Source organism: Thamnophis sirtalis, unplaced genomic scaffold (genome assembly GCF_051295495.1).
Source record: "Thamnophis sirtalis isolate CommonGarterSnake01/CBP01778 unplaced genomic scaffold, rThaSir2_p1.2 scaffold_2, whole genome shotgun sequence".
NCBI lineage: Eukaryota > Metazoa > Chordata > Lepidosauria > Squamata > Natricidae > Thamnophis > Thamnophis sirtalis.
In genome coordinates, this window is record NW_028261382.1 from 165,411,359 (window position 1) to 165,435,207 (window position 23,849).

General features: G+C 38.8%; 1 protein-coding gene across 2 annotated transcripts; it reads right to left on the reverse strand.

The window, feature by feature from the left end:
- Positions 1 to 334: 334 nt before the first annotated feature.
- Positions 335 to 18,112, reverse strand: MRS2 (magnesium transporter MRS2). 2 transcript variants are annotated; one of them, XR_015695682.1, is made up of 11 exons: positions 17,879 to 18,112; positions 13,464 to 13,537; positions 12,346 to 12,382; positions 11,994 to 12,106; positions 10,671 to 10,844; positions 9,752 to 9,882; positions 8,721 to 8,837; positions 6,772 to 6,924; positions 5,346 to 5,463; positions 4,469 to 4,539; positions 335 to 1,035 (listed from the first exon to the last, which is right to left on the reverse strand). XR_015695682.1 is itself a non-coding variant. In XM_087707376.1 (11 exons), the coding sequence occupies exons 1-11, from the start codon at positions 18,081 to 18,083 to the stop codon at positions 925 to 927; spliced, it is 1,347 nt and encodes a 448-aa protein (XP_087563502.1). In that variant the 5' UTR covers positions 18,084 to 18,112; the 3' UTR covers positions 335 to 924. The 2 variants fall into 2 exon arrangements, 1 of the variants encoding a protein (XP_087563502.1); XM_087707376.1 differs by having other exon boundaries at positions 4,469 to 4,582.
- Between the last annotated feature and the right edge of the window lie 5,737 nt (positions 18,113 to 23,849).

A 23,849-nucleotide genomic window follows, 5' to 3' on the forward strand; every position in this document is an offset into this window, starting at 1 on the left:
CCCCTTGGAATATTCTGCAGGCATCGGCCTGCTTCCAAGTGGCTATTCAGCTATGCAAAGGAGCCTGAAGATGGTCTGTAGAAGTGATAGGGCAATTGCAGCCTGTAAGCCAAGGCCTACTTCCCATCTGGCCACCCAAGGGACTTGCAGGAGTCGGCCTGCTCCTCTTCCAGCTCCAGTGCTCAGCAAGCACCCAAATTACCTTTCAGTTTTTGCAGAAGAGCCCAGCTGATGTGAGGCCTTCTGACAACCTTCTGCAAGCAAGTAAAACTTCTCTCATGAGCTCCACAAGCTTCAGAAACAAATGAAGCTTCCTTAAAAAGGGGGAGCTTTCTCCTAAAACAGTACTAGTAACTTTATTTTTGGTAATTATGACAGGAATATAAAATTGAATAAAATAAGCTTTTTACCTTTCAGAATCCAATAACTGAAGAGATAGCAGTAAAATAGTATCTTTACAAAATACTTAATTTAAACAATACAACATGAAATTAACATTATGGTGTATTATTTTCAAAAGAGAATTTGTTATCAGAGATAACACTATTTTTACATAAATATATCTCACTCTTTAGAAATAATTCAGATAACACTTTTGCCTTATATGAACTCTACCTATGAAGAATATGTGTGAAACTATTATTAGGGTAGACACGGTTTTCTTACATTGGCAAAAGGTTAAATTTTATCAGAATTCCCACAGAAGGCATTAGTTAGAGGAAAAAAGGGGATGGTTTTTAACATGTACACGATTTAAATTTTCTATTGTGGTATTCAAAACTCTTCTCTCCATAACTGAAGATTTTTAACTTCGTATTTTCGGGATATAACACAGTCAAATGGTAGAGGCTGCTACATTTTTTTTTTTGAAAAAGTAAATCCAGGATGAAAGTCTCGAGTTCAAGTTATCCTGGAGTATTCATGTCATTGGCTGGTCATTGTACTTCTGCTTGATTCAAAGGATTCGGTTTTGAAAACATTCTTAAACTCTACTTTTCCATTGGCTGACTGTGTTTTTTTCAATAAACCCGGCATCTGAAGAAGGAAAAGATAACAGAATGAAGATTGTGAAAACTGGTGGGGAAATTAGTGGTGCGCTTAAGTAAGCAAAAGGAAGGTTGCTTGCACTAGTTAACTTGCACAGCCACACTTACTCTTTCAACCTCATATGTAGAATAGACTGATTCATTATGTATACCAGGTAGAGGTGGGTTCCTACCAGTTCGCACCTATTTGGTAGAACCGGTTCGTCAACTCTACCGAACCGGTTAGAAGAGGTTCCACCAGTGGACCCGGAAAGCAGGCCACACCTACAGAAGAGGTTCCAAAAATTTTTGAAACCCACCACTGATACCAGGGGTGTCCAACCTTGGCAAGAATATAGAACAACACATTTGGAAGGGACCTTGGAGGTCTTCTAATCCAATCCCCTGCTTAGGCAGGAAACCCTACACCACGTCAGACAAATGGTTATCCAACATCTTCTTAAAAACTTCCAGTATTTACAACTTCTGAAGGCAAGTTGTCCCTCTGATTGTTCTAACTGTCAGGAAATTTCTCCTTAGTTCTAAGTTGCTTCTCTCCTTGATTAGTTTCTATCCATTCCTCTTGTCCTACTCTCAGGTGCTTTGGAGAATAGCTTGACTCCCTCTTCTTTGTGACAGCCCCTGAGATATTGGGAAACTGCTATCATGTCATCCCTAGTCCCTCTTTTCATTAAATTAGACATACCCAGTTCCTGCAGTTGATCTTTATGTGTTTTAGCCTCCAAGTCCCCTTATCAGTGTTGCTCTTTTTGTGGCAATTTTAAGACTTAATGGACTTCAACTCCCAGAATTTCCCATTCTGGGAGTTGAAGTCCAGAGATCTTAAAGTTCTTAAGGTGGACACTCCTGAGCTATACTGTACTTCTGCTTATGAACTTTGGCAGCATATAACTATTTTATTAAAATATGTCAAACATTAAATATAGTATCCTTGGAAAGAGTGAAGTCCTATCCAATTAAGGTGCAAAGGGAAAATCTGGCTTGTTCCTTAGTCAACAACTAGGTTCCCCTCGCATATATGTGCTAGTCGTTCCTGATCTCTGTTTCAAAGCCAAAGAGCCAGTGCTGTCCGAAGATGTCTCCGTGGTCATGTGGCCAGCATGACCGAAGGTGCACGGAACTCTGTTACTTTCCCACCAAAGGTGGTCCCTATTTTTCTCGTGACCCGTCAAAACCGCGGTCCACTAAAGCGCGCCCGATTAAAGCGCATACCTGACATCATCAGCAGCGCGACAAATACGACCGCGGAGAAAAAAGAGCGCTTTAAAAAGCGCTTTTAAAGCAAGCCGATTCACATAAAGGTAAGGGTTAGGTTTAGGTTAAGGGTTAGGGTTAGGTTTAGGGTTACGTTAAGCGTTAGGGTTAGGTTTAGGGTTAGTTTAAGGGTTAGCATTAGGTTTAGCGTTAGGTTAAGGGTTAGGTATAGGGTTAGGTTAAGGGTTAGGTTTAGGGTTAGGTTTGGGGGGGGTTAGGTTTAGATTTACGCGTTAATTTTAAGTTTACCGCTCACAATGTGCTGTTTTCGTCGCGCTGCGATGACGTCACGTACGCGCTTTCGTTGAGCGCGCTTTAGTCTACCGCGGTTTTGTGGTGGAACCATTTTTCTACTTGCATTTTTTACATGCTTTCGCACTGCTAGGTTGGCAGAAGCTGGGACAAGTAATGGGAGCTCATTCTGTTACGCGGCACTAGGGATTCGAACCGCCAACTTTTCCGATCAACAAGCTCAGCGTCTTAGCCACTGAGCCACCACATCCCTTTGCAGTCAACAACTATGTATACCTAAAATATGCTCTCAGAATCAAATGGAGGTTTGTCAATTGTGTGCATCTCTGCTAAGCCGTGTATAACCATTGTAAAGCAAAATAAGCTCTTAAAGGACTAGATCTGATTTTTAAAAATTGGAGCCTCTCTTCAAAAGTCTGCCAGAAAGCATATGTTTATTCTGGCTGTTATTAAGAATTCTGCCTGAAATTGGGATGCGTTGTCTCAGAGTATATGGTGCTGTAATCGCAGCTGGAAGACACAATTAAGGTACACACAGTAGGAAAGCCATACTGTAAAGAATACTCATATACAAAATAATTTCAAATCATCAATATGTTTGCAATCATTACCAAGAACAAAAAGCTAAGCAATAGAAATAAGGATCTGAATAAAGTTTATAGATTACATCACTTGGACTAAATACAGAGGAGAGAACTAGACATAAACAATAATTCATTCTTCTGTTTGTTTTATTGATATCCCATCTTTTATTCAGTAACTCAGATAGTGTATTCCCTCCTCTCATTCCCCCTCCCCCCCCACCCATAACAACCCTGTGAGACAGGTGAAGCGGTGGCAGAGAGTGACCAGGCCAAAATCACCCAAAGGGCTTTCATGCTAAGGGTGGATTTGAATCTGGGTCTCCTTGGTACTAGTCCAAAATCTTAGCCATTACAGAACATTGGATCTCATGTACTTAAAAATCAAATACTCCAGCAAGATACATGGCAAAGCCTCTACATGGGGCAGCCCTTGAAGAGCATTCGGAGACTTCAGCTTGTCCAGAATGCAGCCGTGCGAGCGATCGTGGGTGCACCTCGGTTCACCCACGTAACACCTATCCTCCGCGAGCTGCACTGGCTGCCTATCGGTCTTCGGATACGCTTCAAGGCGCTAGTCGTCACTTATAAAGCCCTTCATGGTATTGGACCTGGGTACTTGAGAGACCGCCTGCTGCCAATTACCTCCAATAGACCGATTAGATCCCACAGATTAGGCCTCCTCCGAATTCCATCCGCTGGCCGATGCCGACTGGCGACCACCCGGAGGAGGGCCTTCTCTGTGGCTGCTCCGGCCCTCTGGAACGAGCTCCCCGTGGAGATTCGAACCCTCACCACCCTCCAGGCCTTCTGCAAAGCCCTTAAAACCTGGCTATTCCGACAGGCCTGGGGCTAAAGATCTTTTGCCCCCCCCCCTCGAATGGTATGGTTGTTGTGTGCTTTTAAATTGTGTATTGTTTTGTTCGTCTTTTTTTATTCTCTATTTGTACCCCTTCCCTTGACTTGGATTGTGAGCTGCCCTGAGTCCCCTTCGGGGAAAAGGGCGGCATATAAATGAAATAAATTCAATTCAATTCAATTCAATTCAATTCCATACAACAGATACAGAAAAATGATTCTCTTTCCAGGTCATCACAAAAAAATCAGATCACAGCTGTCCTCTATAATCCCAGAATGCAGAACAGGGAATAACACCCTGAAGTTACAGGAAGACAAGAATCTGATCAAATATTACAAAAATATTATACGATACTCATGATTCAAGCTGAGTTTTGTTGGTGGTTTTATTCCCGATATACCTGCTTATGAGAATTAAGCTAAAATGTTGGGGAGGAATGAGGTAGCTTAATGTCGTAATAGTGAAAGCATACTTACTGGTGGAAGCATTGATGGTTCTAGATGCCTCCCAAGAAATGTCAACAGGCGCCGCCAAATTAAGCCACTGCCTAGGAACATAATTCCTGTCACCAGCCAGAACATTCCATGGTTCTAATATGGTAAGAGTACACAATGAATGATTCCCACCTCAAACTCTTTGTTCGTTTTTAAATCTTACTGCATTTTTAAAATGACTCTTAACTGAGGATATCAGATTTATTTATCCAGGAATAGCATTTAATACATCAGCCCCATGGGAATGACATGGAAAGTGAAGAGATCCCTGGCATATACACTTTCCTTCCCATTGGATTTCATTAAACAAAGATAATGGCTTTAAGCTCCCCCCCCCCCCCCATTTAATCCATTGGACCATGCAGAAACTTTTTCTGCCCTTTAAAGAGGGCTGGCTAAAAAAGAAAGCTTTTATTCAGATATGGTTATGATCATTAGTGCAGCTTTCACCAAGTTGAATTGCCAGCCTTTTGATGTAACCTGACCAGTGGTGGGTTTCAATTTATTTTACTACTGGTTTGCTCGTGCACGCTGGCGCACTTGTGTGATGCTTCTGCATCCGGGCGGGCTGTCCTCCCGCCGCTGTCACTACCTGTTCGCCCGATCCGGGGCGATCCAGCAGAAACCCACCTCTGAGTCTGACATAACACCAAGTTCGGCTGCTATTCAACCCATAAAAAACCCTAAATAGCTTGAGCATAAATAGTCCGAAACAATGCTCTCATGATATTTATTAAACAACAAATATTCTATTGTCAAGTTCTAATATGCAACAATACAATTAAAAGCAGCCTCTGTGGTTTTACTGGAATATTTTACAAACGTATCTAGAAATGTTGTTTTCAGTATTGTTCCTCACCTCTTCAAATGATGATTCCAAATTCATACCAAATGCGACTCCTATCAATCCGAAAAGCGAGATTGAAAAAGTACCCATGGTCAGCTGCAAGTTCAACCTCATCATAACATTACGGTGGCTTAAAAAGATAAAATATAACTCTGTTAAATTGAAGGATTAAATGTGATCGTTAACATTTGCTGCAGAGATGTAAACATCTTTAGTGATGCTCTTTTGTACTTGCTTCTAGGAGTAACAGCTCAGTTTACAACTGGTTTTTTTCCTTCAAATATACCATTAGCTACTACCAGTTACACAGTTTAGCTCAACCTATGGTACCGTCCATTTAATTTTACTGTTGCTGTAGAACAGTTTTTTTCAAGCTTAGCACCTTTAAGACTTCAATTCCCAGAAGTCATCAGTCCACATATCTTAAAACTGCCAAGTTTGAAAAACACTATCCAAGAAGGCCTTTTTGGCAACCCTGCATTCTGCTGTCCCTGTTATCTTCAGCTGACCTTCTTCCCACTGCTGAAGAGGTGAGCCTACCAAGGAAGCTGCTGTTCACAGAGGGCAATAAAGGTTCAGCAGCTGCCACAGCAGGCACACCTCCTCTGTGGCAAGAGAAATTTAAATTAAATTGTAAATTTAATGAATTTATATGCCACCCAATCCCGAAGGACTCCGGGTGGCTTACAAAATACAAGACTAAAAAGATAAAAAGTTAAAAAAGGAAAGAGAAAAACAGATTAAAAAGCAACACATCATACACTCAATCTAGGTGGGGATGGACCTCATTTATGAGGTCAACAGCCCCAGGCCTGCCGGAATAGCCAGGTTTTTGTGGCCTTTCGGAAGGCCAAGAGAGTGGGAAGGGTCCGGGAAAGAAGATGGAGAAGTTCTGCTCTGAGTTTGTGTGTCAGAGGTGGGCAGAGTGCACTGAATTAATGGAACGGCTGTGCAACTTGTTTAAGATATGTGTGAAGACCTGATTAACACAAGCTTAATTTGTGGAAATTTGGATGCTGACTTTTTAAAACATGTACAAAAATGGCAGATGGGCAGAATACTAATGGCAAACTGACATACATGCTCGTTAACTTGCCTACAACGTTTTCTACATTACAAAGGTTTATGTAGCCAGAAAAGCTTACAGTTAGGTTGATTTCATTATTGACAGAAATCTACTAGTCCATCTTTAGAACTATTAGCTTAATTAAAAAAAAAACAATTCATCAAAACCAAAAGCAGGCTTTGTCAAGTTAAGCACTGATAATGGAATGTGCATAGCAATATAATTTATTAAAACAACCAAATAATGTATAGGAACACAAAACAAATTTATTCATTTCATTCTGAGAAAAAGCTTTATAAACAAAACCATTTTTAATCTAAATGTCAATTTTAAAACGTGTTAAATTTTAACAATATGTTCCACACAGCTAACCTGTCTAAGTTGATAAAGATGATACTTTCAGAATCATCAATCAGTATTTTAAGTTCCCGGGTTTCATTCATTAGATCTTCTGCCTGCCTGTAGTAATTTTCCAATAGGAGTTCCATCTCCTCCACATGGTCAATTCCAGAGAGACTTGCCTCACTGTGAACAATAAACATAAGACACATTGCAAACAGAAGCTATAGTGATAGTATATGGCAATAAAACAGTAAATGAAAATTCACTTTTTATCCACTTCTTTCTAGCCGTATTAAAAATCTGAAGATCACTATCACTTGAATGACATCTACTATGAATGTAGTGTTCAGAGTATATAGCAATTAAGAAGAATCTTTAGACTTACATTGGATCAGCAACACTGTCATCTCATGTCATGCATATCCCAATTGGGGCTTTCGTTTACGGCAGAAAAAATGTTTTTCTATCCAGATGATGAAACACTATGTACTTATTGTACAGAAATCTAGCACTTATGATTAACTCCTGATTAACCTGTTTACCCAACAGATCATATTCCGTTCTTATTCTGTGGGTTTTATATTTCAAAATATTTTTAAAGTGAGATCTTCAAACTAGAATGGCCTTATTAATAATTCATGTGGAATACAAGCTTGTAACCAAACTTACCTTGGGCCTTTTTAATGATTATAAATTATCTTTACCCAGAAAACAAAGAAGATAAATGGATAAACATATATTTAATAAGAAGCATAGAAATGGTACAATAATGTGGTAAATGTTGTGGATATGCAGTACTATATTGGAATAAATCTAATGTCCTGTGTAGTGGTGATACAGATTACAATGAGGCAAAACAATACTTTGACCTTGAGAAAATCCTGTTTGTACAAGTGATTATTTCACATTATACAGCTCAAATAAAAGAGGATATTAAGAGAAGAGTGAAAATGACTTTGTGGAGAAGAATGTATGAAATGAATATAACTTCATAGTTTAAACACTTTTTTTGCTAGTATTTGTTGTGTTAATTCCATTTATATGTTTTAAACAAATTGATAAGTTAATGATATTTTTTAATGGATGGTAAAACACCCAGGATTTTTCTGTAAAATTATAGTTTTTATATGAGAATGATGGTTTTAATGGCTATGGAAGCATTATGTTTCGTTACAATGACTCATATCCTTATCAACCCAATTTAAGACTACTACATCATATTCTGCATGGGACTGCCTTTGAAGATTGTTTGAAGTCTGCAGCTGATCCAGATCACAACAATTCATGTGCTCACTGATATTCATTGGTGGGAGCTCATCACACCAGTACTGTGGGCTCTGAACTGGTTTCTAACCGGCTTCCTGGTGCAGTGTTTAAAGTCCTGGAATTAATCGTTAAGCCCTAGAAGTTTTCTCCGTTGCAAGTTATCTGCTGGATCTCATTTTTTTCCAATGGAACTGGCCTGGCCATTTTGATTTCAGTGGAAGAATTTATTAGCAGTGAACTTACTTTAGCAAACTGAGGGGGCCAAAACTCAACAGAACTGCTTTTCTAGTCCGGGGTGAATTATCTGAATGGTATTCAGGGTTCGGCTTTTTATTTATATTCCATTTGTACTCAAGAAAATCAGTTAAATATGCAAATAATGCAATCAACCCTAATTTTGACTGAAATGCAGCATGTGACAGAATTCTATTGTTAAGTGGATAATCAAACAGATTTTGAAAAGAGCCCAATGAAATGCATTTGTCAGCCTTTCTATGTTACAGTAACTACGTATTTTTCAAGGTCACAAGTCATTAACTAGTAGCAAAGTAATTGTCAGGCAATGGTCAAATGGTTTCTGATAAAATAGCATTTGATGTGCAGTGGAAAATTAAGACATTTGGAAACCTGACCAGTTTAAAAAAATAAGGAACTTATGCTTCCTCCATCTCAAAATCTTTGAAGTGAAACACTCTTTTACAACTTATACTTACAAGACTTCTGGATCTGTCCATTTAGTCAGACACAGTTCTTCCATGACTTCTTTGTCATCTAGGATTTCCAATATTGTCTCTTTGAAAACTTTAAGGTCAGTTTCTAATTCAGACAAACTGAAAAATAAAAGCATACAAAACTTATCACAAAACATACCATGTTTCTCCAATTAACCCAATATTTCTTTGAAGATCTGTTTGTACACCTGAGCTTACTGTTAAGACTTCTTTCTGGGTCAAGTCAAAATCCAAAGTGCAAGTTATTCTTGAAATCTCTTCACAGCTGAGCAATAATGTGGATCGTTTATGCTTAAAGGAATGCTCACTATCCATAAACATTTACAGCAGCTTCGTGTTATATGAAGCCACTGAAATAAGAATATGTCATCTGGTTTAACAGATACAAAAATATCTTTCATTTAATATGTAATGAAGTTGCTACCCAAAAGACCATCTTTGCCTTCACAGGTCAGCTGGGACTTGTAAGAATCTGGTTACCACTCTAATGTAGCAGAAAAGGTTAAGCGATAATAGCTATACAACTATTAGATTAATATTTTTATATTACATTAATGCAGCATTTTAAAATTGCTCTAGTTAAGACTTTTAAAAATCACCATTATCTGATTTTCTGCTATTGTTAATTTTTAGTTTTCAGAGGCAGCAAAACATTTCTCTTTGTCATGCTAATAGATTTGTAATATAAAAATTAAAGCAGAAATTTAGGTAGTTTATTTTTATATCAGGTTCAAACAATTCATCTGTTTCAGTAATAATTTATATTGTCTTATTTCCACAACCATGTGATGTTAAACTGTTAAATCAAAAAGATATTAACTGCATCAAGTACAACTGAACAAATCAATTTGGCATTCAAGATAACAATCTACAGTGCTTTTACCCCCTGCCTAATATTTGATTTAAGCAATTTGTTGTAATAAGTAGTGTAACTGTTATATAATTCAAGAAAATGGCTTACTGGAACTTACATGAACAAGATAATTGAACAGAGTGAAGATAGACTTGCTTACCTCTTTCCATTTTGCAGTAAGATGTGGACTTTACTCCTATCCAGGGACAAAAGCTTAGGATCCACTAAAGCATTCAGAGTTTCAAGAATCTGAGGCTGCAGATGGCTAAGTTTGCCACTCAGGTAGCTGATCTAGATAACAACATGATCCTTCATAAGAATTAAAATAATTCTTTTAGAATGCCTTCTAAAAAATCCTTTTGTCCAGCAAAACAGACATATAATCTCGAACTTATAGCAAAGTTGGTAATGCAGGCTGAAATATATGCAGAACACCCTTCCACTGGAAATAAACCTATACCAACCTTATCATTATATGGTGATGGATGGTGAGTCTTTTATTATTTCTCATTGCTACTGATTTAAATAGGGAATTTAATATTATTATTATATTATTTTGGATATGTATGCAATAACTGTGGTGTGTGTGTGTGTGTGAATAAATGTATATGTGTGTATATTTATTTCAAAGTAAATATTTGTGCCGAAGCCCCGCCTCCTTCACCAAAATGACCATGCATATCCTTATGGAGGCTCTCAGAAAGCTCCTGGGGGCTGGGGAGAGTAGAAATGAGCCCCCCGCCCCCAGCCGCACTGTATAAGCCGCCATAAGGCTTTGCATGCAATTTTTTGGACAAAAAGCGGGCCCATTGTTGCGAAAATGGCCTTTAAAAAAAATGGACCCATTTTGGGGAATAAAGACTAGGCTGGAAACAACGCCAGAATGTTTCCTTCCTGCCTTCCTTACAGGATTAGCCCTGTAAAGTGGAAAAAAACAAAATGAGATTTCTTCCAACAACCAGTTCTCCGAACTGCTTAGAAAGTTAACAACCGGTTCTTCCAAATAGGTGCGAACTGGCTGAATCCCACCACTGGAAAGATCACAACAATTACTCTCCACACAGCATGAGTATGCTTACCCAATACTGCAGCATTGCTTCTATAGCTCTGAATTCAAAAGGCAAAGAATATGTAACTAGTTGACCTTCCCCAGCTAGCTGAGATGCCAGGTCTTGGAACAGCCACTTTTCCAGATTTGTATTGCGATAGTCTAGGATTAGAAGATACTCTGGTGTTATCACAGCCTTCAAAAACTAAAAGAAGCAGAGAAGAAAATTAGCCAACACTTAATACTTGTTATGCTTTCTTCAGTTGTTACACTAATACCGTCTAACTACATCCCCAAACAGACCTTCCTAACATATCCTTTGGGTCGTTAGTTATAAGATGAAAAAAACTTTTTAAAAAATCAATTAGGATTTCTTGACTATATGCGATTACTCAAACTCATGGATTTCAAGGGAATTCCACCAAAGCAAATAGTAAAATTCTGGGCTGTTTCATTGGTGGTACATTATATGACTTTATTGCCACAGTCCTGAACTTCAAAACTGTCTCCTATTTTTATTTTTGTGCCTCTACTTTTTGTGAGTTTTGCTCGTTCAATCTTAGTTGCTCTTTTTTATTGTACTGATTCCATCTCTCCCCCCCCCCCCCCCAGTTCTCCTATCACATGCAATGTGCATGCAACACCGCCCCGCAGTTTTGGGCCTGGAAGGTTTCCTGCACCAACCTGGACACCAAAACGGGATGTGAGGGAGCTGCACAAGGGTCTAAAATGCAATGCGAGTGCCCCTCCACATGTGTCCTCCCCCCCGGCGCATGAGCAGCAGAGACCCGAAGACCAGCTGGCTGGCGGGAGGGCACGGTGTCCCTGCAGAGAGGGCTCTGCGTACGACGTGTGGCCCACATGCTATAGGTTCGCCATCCTAGTCCTATCACATACTCTCTGAAGTAGATTAGGCAAAAAAAGACTTCTCAAAATTTTCTACCAGGCTCCTTGATAAAATAAAAGTACGAGGCTAGGTCTTCTTGACACAATCTAGAGCTTTTATATCGGCTCATCTCTACTGTGCTCTTTCTCTTTCCTATTTCCATCATGTTTTGCCATTTTAAGTGGTACTATACAACTTTTAAGAATTGGCTCCCGAGTTTGTTTCACCTCACCTCGTCTCCCATGCCAATCTTTTCTGAAACTCTGATACTGCACAAACCAAAAGGCAGAAACTCCTTTTACTGATTATATGCAAGGTCTTTTGGAAAACTTTGGGGAGAAGGAGGAGGTGAACGATATTTTACTTATCAGAAAATAAAGGAAAATAAATATTACTTCAATTTGCCTTGTGTAAAAATTTCAGAAGTTTTCTAAATAGCTAAAAGCTGTTTTCATATATTTTTCTTACCTCCATTCTCATAATGATTTTGTTGTTCCTGGGTGTTATATTTACTTGATGTTGAAACCGTAGATCTCGTGCTTGAAGACTTAGTTCTTGAAACAATTCTGTTTTCTTTCTTTCTGCCCCAAAAAGAAAGTATGGAAATATGAAATGAAAACGTAGACAACTTGAGGCAAGCAAATTATTTCTCAAAGTTATCACTTCAACAAATACAATAATTATCTGAAGTTTAACAGAAAGTATTAACAATTGATGATAAACTATTAATGTTGCAATTATCTATTTAAAAATTTAAAAATTCTAACATGACTGTAAAATATTATTCTTGAATTCGTAAATAAAAAAGAATTCTACATACCATAGGAGGTAACATTGCCTTCTTTATCAAATTTCATCTAAAAAGAAGGAAACGGAAAATTTTTAAACAATAGCACTTTCTGAAATAAGATTTGTCCTATTTAATATGGGTAGTATTTCCATTATTCATAAGTATCACATATAATTAAGACAGATTTCAACTGAATTTTATATATTCAAAAATAGGGCAATATTTGTAAAATGAATAAATAAAATGAATTTTACAATTCACATAATGAAGAGTGCTTTGAAAAACACTGTTTTCTGCTATGGGTTAGAATGGTAGATGTGGACATTATTTTATAAACTAAAGACGTTCAAACAGAAACTAGCATAATGGTTAACAGTATGAGAATAAGTCAATTGTGTGAAAGTTTTATCGCAGTTTAATTCTAAAATGATAAGACCTCAAAATGTCTCTGGAAGGATTGGACTTCAGCTCCCATAATCCTAGAGATTACCTAGAATGTCACGTCTAGGAAAAAAAAGTCTGTTTAGCTCTGTCTCTCAATTCATTTATTGACAATTGATTCAAACATACTTTCTCCTATCTGGCCCAATGCCAGATGAATTATTTTTAGCCCTTCCAATTTTTACAATATTTTATTTCTTATTTCTTTTCTACCCTGCCTGCAACCCGTGGCACGACAAAACCGCGCTCGTCAAAATAGCGGTGATAAAACCGCGTCGCTAAAGCCGCGATGTCATCACCACCGCGACAACAGCACGGCGACAGAAGGGCGCTTTAAAACAGCGCGGCGGCAGAAAGCCGATTTAAATTAAGGTAAGGGTTAGGATTAGGTTTAGGGGTTTACTTTAGGGTTAGGTTTAGGCTTCGGAAGGCGCGGATTTGCCCTCTGCGGTTATGTCATTGCGGTAGGGTCGTGTTTTTCTTAGCGCTTCGGACGGCGCGGATTTGCCTCCGCACTTATGTCGGCACGGATAAGGGCTTCGCAGTTTTGTGGTGGATCCCCTGCAACCCAATGTTGTAAATGAACCCTGCATTTCATCTGTCACTTTCCATCTCTATTCTTGCAGTCGATTCCCTCCCCTTCTGTGTAGCATGAGTCATCCTTCATCTATGCTTTCTACATCATAGCCTTGCAGAGGAATACTTACCACTGAAAACACTGGTGCCACACTAGCTAAAGTAGCTTGAGTCACCTCTGTGTTGTAGTGCTGAGAAAGAGCATCTAAAGTGAATAGAGAGAAGTAGAGGAGAAACGCTGTTAATATAGAGCAGTTAATGTGAAGAATCAGCAGGAAAGTTGTTCAGTAATAAATACTATCCACCTTGAGAAAAGATGTCATAGAATAAAAGGTAATCTGGCTGTTCCGACAGGCCTGGGGCTAAAGACTTGCAGCCCCACTTCGAATGGTATGATTGTTGTGCTTTTTAATTGTGTATGGTTTTTATGTTTTGTAACTTGTCTGTTTTTCCCCTCCCTTGAGTTGTGAGCCGCTCTGAGTCCCTTTCAGGGAAAAGGGCGGCATACAAATAGAGCAAAATGAAATGAAATAGTCCCCCCCCCCAGCTCAATTCCTGGTTACATTACAGACACAAAGCATGGTTTTATTGGCAACAAGATAGAAGTGATGGGCATGGTCTAATAATTTCAAATTCTAAGTTTAGGCTACATCCCTGAATATCTCCCATCCAAGCACTAACCAGGCCCACTCTACATAGCTCCTAAACCCAGGCAATATTGGCCAGGTTATGTCACAGAATACTGATAATATATATTTTGGCACCATCAGCAATTGTATAATATTAGCACCCTTAGCTTACAAATCTGTTACTGATCAAAACTTTAACAGATCTTGATGACAAATTAGATTAGGGTACTCTCAGAAAGTAAAAGAGTTTGGTGATTTCTAATGAATTATTCGAGACAGCAGAGAGCAAGAAATAATTGTGTGTGGAAAGGTCTCCTTCTCTTCAAGGTATATATCTTCAAAATTGCCCTCAAACTATCCGGTGATTGAGGCAAGGTAAAAAAATGAGCTCCTTATATTACAGCGAATTTGTAATGCTTTAAGCCAAAGGAATGATTTGAGAAATCATCATAATTTATACACAGACACATAATTTCTACTGAACATGGATAATAGGCCTTTCTGCATTAAAAGCCGAAGAGCTCACTCATCTTTAACTTGGCATTAAAATGAACTGGCATGAGGTCCCTGGTCAATCTGAATCTTGACTCTACTGTCCACTTCTAATCACTGTAAAGCCAAGGTAATGTTGTGATAAACTCTAGATTTTATATATCTTAGTTTTTCCTAAGATAATGCCAAAACAAGGTATTTGGGCGGGGGACATTATTTTAAGTCCATGACACAAGCTTGTTTTGTTCTTTGGTTGGCAATGAGATGATGGAGACAGAGCCCCTTCCTTCCCAAAAGACATGCTTCTGCTGGGCCTAGCTACAATTGGGGCAAAGCCCTTTTTGATTTGCATTTTCTGTACGTGTGTAATTTTGATGATAAAGCATGCTGAAAAAAGGTGAATAATGCAGTACTCAGCCTGCGATGGCAACTTTAATTCAAAATTTCATCTCAGAAAGGGGGGGAAGAGAAATGGTATTTTGCCTGCCACTCTTTATCCTGATCTTGATAATTTGTTTTAAGGTCAAAATAGAGCCTCTACTTGGTTGCATGTAAACTTCTGGACTTAACTGGAATTCTTGAAAGTTAAGAAGTAAAGAAACAGTGGGAGGTATATAATATCCCACTGTTTTTGTACAGCTAACTTGATCTGGTAGGATTGGGGCACTCCACATTCCATTGATTAAACAATGCCATCTGTCTAGACGCTGGAAACATTTCTGTAGTAGCACTTGCCCTCTGGAATGAAGTTCCACCCGAAATGGCTCTCTACTAATCTTTCGAAGACCACCAAAGACCTGGCTCTTTGCCCAGGTCTTTGGCTATGCTGACTAATGTCTCTGTCATTTTTTTTTGTGTGCCTCTTGATTTGTTTTCTTTGTCATTGTTCTTTTGCTTTGTGTTGCTTTTGTATGTTGCTCTTTGTTCTTAAATGTTTTTAACTGTAAACTATCTAGAATTGCTGGAAAGTGGGTGGCATATAAATATTATTATTACAGCAATATTTATACGCTAAAGGTTTCAACCTGACTTTTAATTAACACTAGAACAGTACATGACTCTCTGAGCTTAGCTGTTTGCAAATGATTCATTACCCAACATTACAGATCCCATCACCTGTACATTACCAAGCTCAGAGAGCAGAAATGGAGACCACAGTTCAAGCCTGAGTAACATCCAAAAGATGCTTTTCCAGGAGGCGATTGAGGTCTGAAGTGCAAAAACATCTTTGGGACAACCACAATCTGTATGACTGAGAATCTTCATAGACCCCGAGTAACATCTAATCTCTTCTATTGGAACATTTAACTATTTACTTTGAACAGTGGTAGTCAACCTGGTCCCTACCGCCCACTACTGGGCGTTCCAGCTTTCATGGTGGGCGGTAGGGGTTTGCTGTAACTCTGCTTTATAAATTTTATAAAGTTACTTCCCTACTTTATAAATCACCATTACTGTGGAACTGGTGGGCGGTTAGAAAATTTTACTACTAACAGAGATACAAAAGTGGGCGGTAGGTATAAAAAGGTTGACTACCCCTGACTTTGAATGTTGTTGGTAACCATCCGTTCTTGCTTAATTTATTTGGTTTTGTAAAGCAATTGGTCGTATTTTTATTACAGGAGTATCATAAATTCCTAAAATTTGCACAATTTGTTGGGAATGCTCAAAATATGAGTGCTACTAAAAGTAAAATATGATTACAATATATCTCTTGGAAAATATTTAGGCAGGATGAGAAAGGCATTCCAAAGAAGTACTTTTATGCAATGCATACAAGACACAAAAAATCTGAAACTTCTCAGTTTGAAACAGTTGGACACACATGCAACATGCATTTTCTTGTTAAATTCTGAGTAGAGCAGCAGCATTAGGTAGAAATTATCTTGTTGGTTCTTCTGTATCCAGGCTGTTATGAACTCTGCAATGGAAAAACACATGTTTCTCTATCTTCCATGCTTCCTGCAGGGCCAATAACAACGTTGGGAAAAAAAGGCACTGGACATATCTTGAAAATGATGCATACTCAATGGAATGTCCTTAGGTAGTTAAAAAAAAAGGAAGAGCCTGCACTATGAGACCTGATGGCCACTTCATATGTCAAGGTAAAACAAGCTGTTTGGGTGCTTTCTGCTCTGTTCATTAATGAAGTTCATCCAGATACTAGTTGCAGACGTAGTTGGGATTAGCTTCACCATATCAGCCAACATTTTGCAACTAGTAGAATGTTTATCATTAAATTACAAATTAAGCCAAATACGGGTAGCCCTTGACTTTTGACCACAATTGAGTCCAACATTTCTGTTCTTAAATGAATTTTGCCCCATTAAACAGTTCACTAAAGGAACTGTTGTACTTTCAACATACTTATCTTAACAATGGCTGAAACCCCATCACTTAAGTTTCATTCATCACATTATGCCACACACCATCACTCAAGGATTGGAAGGGCTGGATTCAAACCCCACATTGATCCAAACTCCAAACAAATCTGAAAGGACTGGAAAATCCATTCAGCTGCTCAAAATACAGGGAGTGTTTGACTTACAATAGTTCATTTAGTAACCATTCAAAGTTATACCGGAACTGAAAAAAGTGACTTATGATCATTTTTCAGTTACACTCTTTGTAGCAGCCCCATGATCACATGGTCAAAATTCAGATGCTTGACAACTAGTTCACATTTATGATTGTTGCTATGTCCCAAGGTTTGCAACCTTTTGACAAGCAAGAGCCGAGGTGGCGCAGTGGTTAAATGCAGCACTGCAGGCTACTTCAGCTGACTGCAGTTCTGCGGTTCAAATCTCACCGGCTCAAGGTTGACTCAGCCTTCCATCCTTCCGAGGTGGGTAAAATGAGGACCCGGATTGTTGTTGGGGGCGATATGCTGACTCTGTAAACCGCTTAGAGGGCTGAAAGCCCTATGAAGCAGTATATAAGTCTTAACTGCTATTGCTAAAGTCAATGGGGAAGCCAGATTCACTTAACAACCGGTTTACTAACTTAGCGACTTCAGCGATTCACTTAACAACTTAGGCAAGAAAGGTTGTAAAATGGAGCAAAACTCACTGAACAAATGTCCCAGAAATGTAGGGCTTAGTTGTGTTTGCAAGTTGAAGACTACCTGTACAATACACAGTATTGGAGTATTAACCTGAGTACAGGTTAAGTTTAGGTCAATTGGTCTGTGTGGAAAAGTCCAACGCCTCAAGATGCAAAGCTGTAGACCTTTTCCTGGGAACTTCGTAGCACTTTGCGGATCTCCGACCAGGACGCCTAATGGTTCAATTATTATTCATACCCGGGTGCAGAGATTTCTGCTGGAGTTCACAGGACCTGGGCAGCAACCCTCTGTGCCTCTTCTCCAGAGAATAAACCCGTGTGATTTATTTCCCACAAAGGCAGTGCAGACGGCCACGACTTACATGCGCAAAGTAAGGTCTCTCCGCCACTTCTGCGCCCCCGGCATTTTTCGGATCCGCACCCCAGCGGCGCCCCACTTGGAAAGCGCCACGGACTCCCTCCCAGGAGCGGACCGCAGCGGCGACTGCAGCTGCAGCAAAGCCGCCTGCCAAAGAAACAGTGCACGCCAGGCCGCAGCCGCTGCCTCAAAAGCCGGACGCACTCCATGTCGGCCACCGCTCCGAGGGCTTTGCGCCTTCAAAACGCGCAGCTTCCGCTAACCGACCGACGTCGAAGGGGTGGAGTTGCAGCCGAGTTCGCTCCGGAGGAGGAGCCCGTTCGCTTCGACCTGCGGCGGCGGCGGAGCGGCGGGAGTGGGAAGTGGGGGCGTGCGAATTAGGAGCATACCGGGAATACCGCAAACGCAAGATAAACGCGGTGCTTTGTGCATGTAATAAAAGTTGAGGCAGGGCCGGATGTTGGATATTGAATACATTGAGGCCTTAAGGCTAAGCGGAATTTCAGGGGGGGGGGGGGCGTTCAAAGTAAACAAACGAAAGAAAAACAAAAGTTTTTTTCCCCCACGTGGACTTGGCGATTGCTAATTATTAACCTACCCAAACAGGGTATCTTTCGAAATTTCTATTTGCACTGGAAATAAGAGATACCTGAGAATGCATAATGAAATCTTAACAAGAAAAGAGAGAGTCAAACTATTCTCCAAAGCACCTGAGGGCAGGACAAGAAGTAATGGGTGGAGGCCAATCAAGGAGAGAAGCAACCTAGAACTAAGGAGAAATTTCCTGACAGTTAGAACAAATAACCAGAAGTTGTGAAGGCTCCAACACAGGAAGTTTTTAAGAAGGTGTTGGATAACCATTTGTCTGAAGTGGGGTAGGGTTTCCTGCCTAAGTAGGGGGTTGGATTAGAACAGTGGTTCCCAAACTTGGCAACTTTAAGACTTGTGGACTTCAACTCCCAGAGTTCTCCAGCTCTTCTAGCTGGAGAACTCTGGGAGTTGAAGTCCACAAGTCTTAAAGTTGCCAAGTTTGGGAACCACTGGATTAGAATAGCAGTTAGACTTAGACTTATATACCGCTTCATAGGGCTTTCAGCCCTCTCTAAGCGGTTTACAGAGTCAGCATATTGCCCCCAACAACAATCCCGGGTCCTCATTTCACCCACCTCGGAAGGATGGAAGGCTGAGTCAACCTTGAGCCGGTGAGATTTGAACAGCAGAACTGCAGTCAGCTGAAGTAGCTTGCAGTGCTGCATTTAACCACTGCGCTCACTCGGCTCACTAGAACAGTGTTTTTCAACCTTTTTTGTGCAAAGGCACACTTTTTTCATGAAAAAAATCACGAGGCACACCACCATTAGAAAATGTTAAAATTTTTTAACTCTATGCCTATATTGACTATATATAAAGTAATTTTCCCACGGCACACCTTACACTATGTCACGGCACACTAGTGTGCCGCGGCACAGTGGTTGAAAAACACTGCTCTAGAGGACCTCCAAGGTCCCTTCCAACTCAGTTATTCTATTCTATTCAAATTTCAAAGATGCTCATTTCCAAATGGTAAAGAGTCACACAACACTAAGTTGGAAAAAAAAACCGGTCTGCTGTGTCTTTTGCATGCCATGTATATCTTACTTTTTTGTAATATTTGGAAAACGAAGTCGATAACTTAAAAGAGATGAAGAAATTTATAATGTTTTATAATAATAAAACGTGTGTACTCTTGTACACATATTTAGTATAGTAAGCTTTTGTGACACTGTGGTTCGGTGAAGTTTCAGCTTTAGAGGTTCCTGTTCCCTTGAGCAGTGCATTACCATTAGACTCAAAAAAGCCAACATTGTTCCTACATTTGGGAAAGCCAATTAATGATAACTCAATAGAGCTCCTGACAGCATGAGTATTTAATTATTTGGATAATTTTGTGACTGGAATGGGGCGCATGTTTCTAGGACCATGAGGTCAAGTTATTGGTATAGTAATTAATTCGTGAGCAATGCAATGCGCTCTTCATTTTTTCCACTTTTCTTATTCTTTGTATTTTATGTGTGTGTTTGAATAGACGTAAGACGAAAGCACAAGCGTGTTCTAGGTGAACAATCTGCTGAGATCTCAAAAACCTTGTAAATTATTTTGTGTAAAAGAACTGTCATTTTGTGTGCTTGCAGCAGGTGGCAGTAAAATAAATTTTTTGATGTTAGATGTCAGGATATGGTTCTCCAAAAAAAAAAAAAGGATGCGAATAGTCTCTGGACATTGATATGGGCAGAATATAAATTTAATAAATACGTAAAAAAAACCTATTGCATGGAAAAGAAAGCAGCAATGTTTCTGTATTATCCTGAGCCTGTAAATCATTCTAGCCTATTACTGTTGAGCGCATTCTCAATTAGCAATAGCAATAGCAGTTAGACTTATATACCGCTTCATAGGGCTTTCAGCCCTCTCTAAGCGGTTTACAGAGTCAGCATATCGCCCCCACAGTCTGGGTCCTCATTTCACCCACCTCGGAAGGATGGAAGGCTGAATCAACCTTGAGCCGGTGAGATTTGAACCGCCGAACTGCAACTAGTAGTCAGCTGAAGTGGCCTGCAGTACTGCACTCTAACCATTGTGCCACCTCGGCTCTGTGCAACTATTGAGGACTCAATAGTTGCACAAATTAAATATTTTCACCATCTATTTTTTTCTTGCCAGAACATATCTAAAAAAAGAATTAGATTAATACCAGACTATTAAAAGAGCATAGTTTCATTTAATTTCTTTGTACTCAGAGATCATTTAAAATAATCATGTGATATGAATACTTTCCTGTGATTTGATGTAGGTTTATTGGACATGTTTTACTGGTCACCCTCTATATCACTTTTAGGAAGTAGACAAATTACTTTTTAACACACATAAAATTTAGTTTCAACAACAATCCTACATTCTTTCATAAACAACATTGTGCATTGGTACACTGTATGTTTGGTGTTCTTGTTTCACCCACTGTCCCACAGATGAATAAAAAAGGAGTAGGAAACCCCATTTTGGAGCCACTCCTGCCCCTCATTTCTTTGTCCATTGGCTGGGATTTAAACCTGTGTTAGGTTACTGTGGGAAGTTATCATCCAGCCCTCTCCCAGAAAAATGAAATATCCTAGGAAATATTGAAAAGGCAGAATATTTCTCTGGATGTGAAAAGAAAGAAACATGCTTTAAAAGGCAGAATAGTTGCCTGTAGCTTCCTGCCCATCCACACTTTGTCCATTGAGAAGGCCAGGCTAGCCCACTTTACATAATAAAGATTTCTCCATTGCAGCTGTAGGGGGAAGGGATATTACTGAACTCTCCACGTGGCATCTGAGAACTCATCTATGGATTCAAAACAGCCTAGAGAGTAGCCCCCTGCAGGGAGTCTGACAACCAATCAGAATACATTTCTTACACAGGAACAGGAAACAGAGAGGTGGGACTAAACAGGGTATAAAAAGCCTAGCAAGCCCCTTCCTCAGCCTTCTCCTCCACCTACATTGAAGCATGTGACCACCTTTTCTGGTCAGGGCTCAAGCCATGTGGCCCTGTCCAACAATAAACCATCTTTCCAAGCAGCCTCCATGTCTCCAGTGTCGTCTTCCCCACTTGGAGCTGAACCCAGAAGGACATTTATTTCAACATTACAATAATTCTATATTATTCGAGGAAGAATAGTTATTTCTTTTCGTAGTCTAAAGATACTGGTTTTGTGATCTGGGATATTTTTCAAAATATTGATGATCTTAAATATACCCTTAGAAAAGTGAAAATATTTAAAAATAAAACAGCACAATTATTTTGCCAAAGCTTGCTTTTTGAAGCTGTTTCTTAGGGAGCATTGGGGAAACTACTTGCAAAGTCCATAACAAACATATTCAGAACAAGTTTGCAGCATAGCAGTTTAAACATTACTTCTCAACCTACAAGTCACTGAGAAGATACTGTTAGTGGCACTACATTCTGAAGTAATAATATTCAAATGAAACTTACCGTGGCTGTACATAGGTATACCTATCAATGCAATATATTCATGGCAATGATGTGTCATTTGTATTTATGTACCGATATCTGTGTAAAATCTCGAAATGGTTGCATTTGTCAGGCAAAATTGATTTTACTCTAGGTAACTTAAAATTGATTTGGTTTTAATAGATTAACTATTCTTAACTATTTATTGCCTTCCAGGTTTTACATTATAAGCTATTTTCAAACTTGAGGTAAAGATCATGAAGGACTATAATTGACATAACCTTTATATATTTAAGAAATGTATATAAACATTATAACATTTATATAAATGGAAAGTGGCTTTATTTATAAACAACTATAAGGGAATAACAACTGTATGAAAACTGTATGAAAGTGTATGAAAACAACTCATTTTCAACTGTATTAGGTACTACTGGTATTTTATATATACAATCCAAAGCTAAAACTGAAAACTGATTAGCACTATCAAAACCAAACAACTTTTTTCCCTATGTGGCAAAACTTTTCCTCCAGACAGCTTATAGGTTGATTGGAAATGAAGCATGGATCAAACTGGGCCATGTTCCTTAGCAGTATTTTTATGCATATTAATCATGGAATAATGTGAACAGATGGTATCTTTGTCTAATACTTCCCAGAGCTAGCTCAGAGCCATTGAGTCCCACAGCACGTTGCTGTTTGTCCCACTGACTTTAAAAAACCCAATAAATCATATAAAATTAAAAAGCACACACGTAAGGAATTTGTAGATGAAATGATAATGCTCCAGCTTCATATGTATTAATTTAGGACTAAATTGAAAAAAAAACAACTAGTGTTAACCAATAACTGCAGTACATCAAAAGCTGCTTTACACAAAATTACTTTTTTGGTAATGGTTAACTATCTTCTTTGTAGCTCACAGCAGGGGAGAGTTTATTTTCTTTCCTGAATGCTGAGATAAAAAGAAAGGAAAAATTCCTGAGTGCTTTTATTATCACCTGCTTTGAAATCAGGACTGTTTTTTTTTAAAAAAAGATAGGTATGCAACCAAAGTTTTCAGACTTTATAAAAACCTATCAGGCAGCAAGCTTCTCCTGAGTTGAGCTCATATCTTGTGGCTTAATCAACATCCAAACTGGGGGATTTCTTTGGGCAACAAAACGGAATTGGCTTGCCAGTTTTCTTGAGGATGTGTTTTAAACTTCCCAATCTAACCTAGAACCCTGGTGGGCCAATTCCGTCATCATAGTACCCAGGCCTGATGTTTCTTAGCTTTAGAGCCCAGATCATCTCGGCTGATTTGATATTAATTTTGAAACTTGGTTAATGATGTATTTCTTGAAAACCAACTTAAGAGTATGAGAAAGGTCCATTGAAGTCAAAATCTTAAGTTCGTTTTGAACTGTCCATTATATTGCAATCTTTATTCATCTTTCCTTTCAGGAGGAAGAATGTTCATTTATAATATTGAGCGTTTGAATGCATAAAGCAATGTTTTTTTAAAGCATGAATAATCTTTTAAATCCAAAATATTTTTTCTTTTAATTTTAGTAGCATAGTGTAATAATTAGTGTTGCTAAGTGTGGAGTTACAATATGAAGATTTATGAAATATACATAAGAAAGCTGCAAAAAAGGTTAAAAGTATAATTCATCCATGAGGACCCAAATTGTTGGGGGCAATATGCTGTAAAACTGCTTAGAGAGGGAAGCGGTATATAAGTCTAAATACTATTACTATTATATACACATATATAGAATTGTATATTTTTCCTCTTTTTCTTTGTTGTAATTTTCAGGTTTTTTAAAAGCATATTGTATGCATTTTGTTTCTTTTCTTTGACAATGTATCTACTCTTATCATAATTATCTTTGTATTTTTTCCTTTTTTGTCTTTTAAAAAGCAATACAAGTACATTAACAATGTATTAATTTGCTAGATCACCCAACTACTCTGACAATCTGACATTCAAACCACTAAAA

Bases quoted from the DNA above. Each gene is read 5' to 3' on its own strand.
- MRS2 (XM_087707376.1), bottom strand. From the start codon at position 18,083: ATGGAGTGCGTCCGGCTTTTGAGGCAGCGGCTGCGGCCTGGCGTGCAC. The intron at 10,845-11,993 runs GTAAGAAAAATA...TGCTTCTTTTAG, and splicing joins AAATCATTATGAGAATGGAG to TTTTTGAAGGCTGTGATAAC. The intron at 6,925-8,720 runs GTAAGTATAAGT...TATTGTTCACAG, and splicing joins TGGACAGATCCAGAAGTCTT to TGAGGCAAGTCTCTCTGGAA.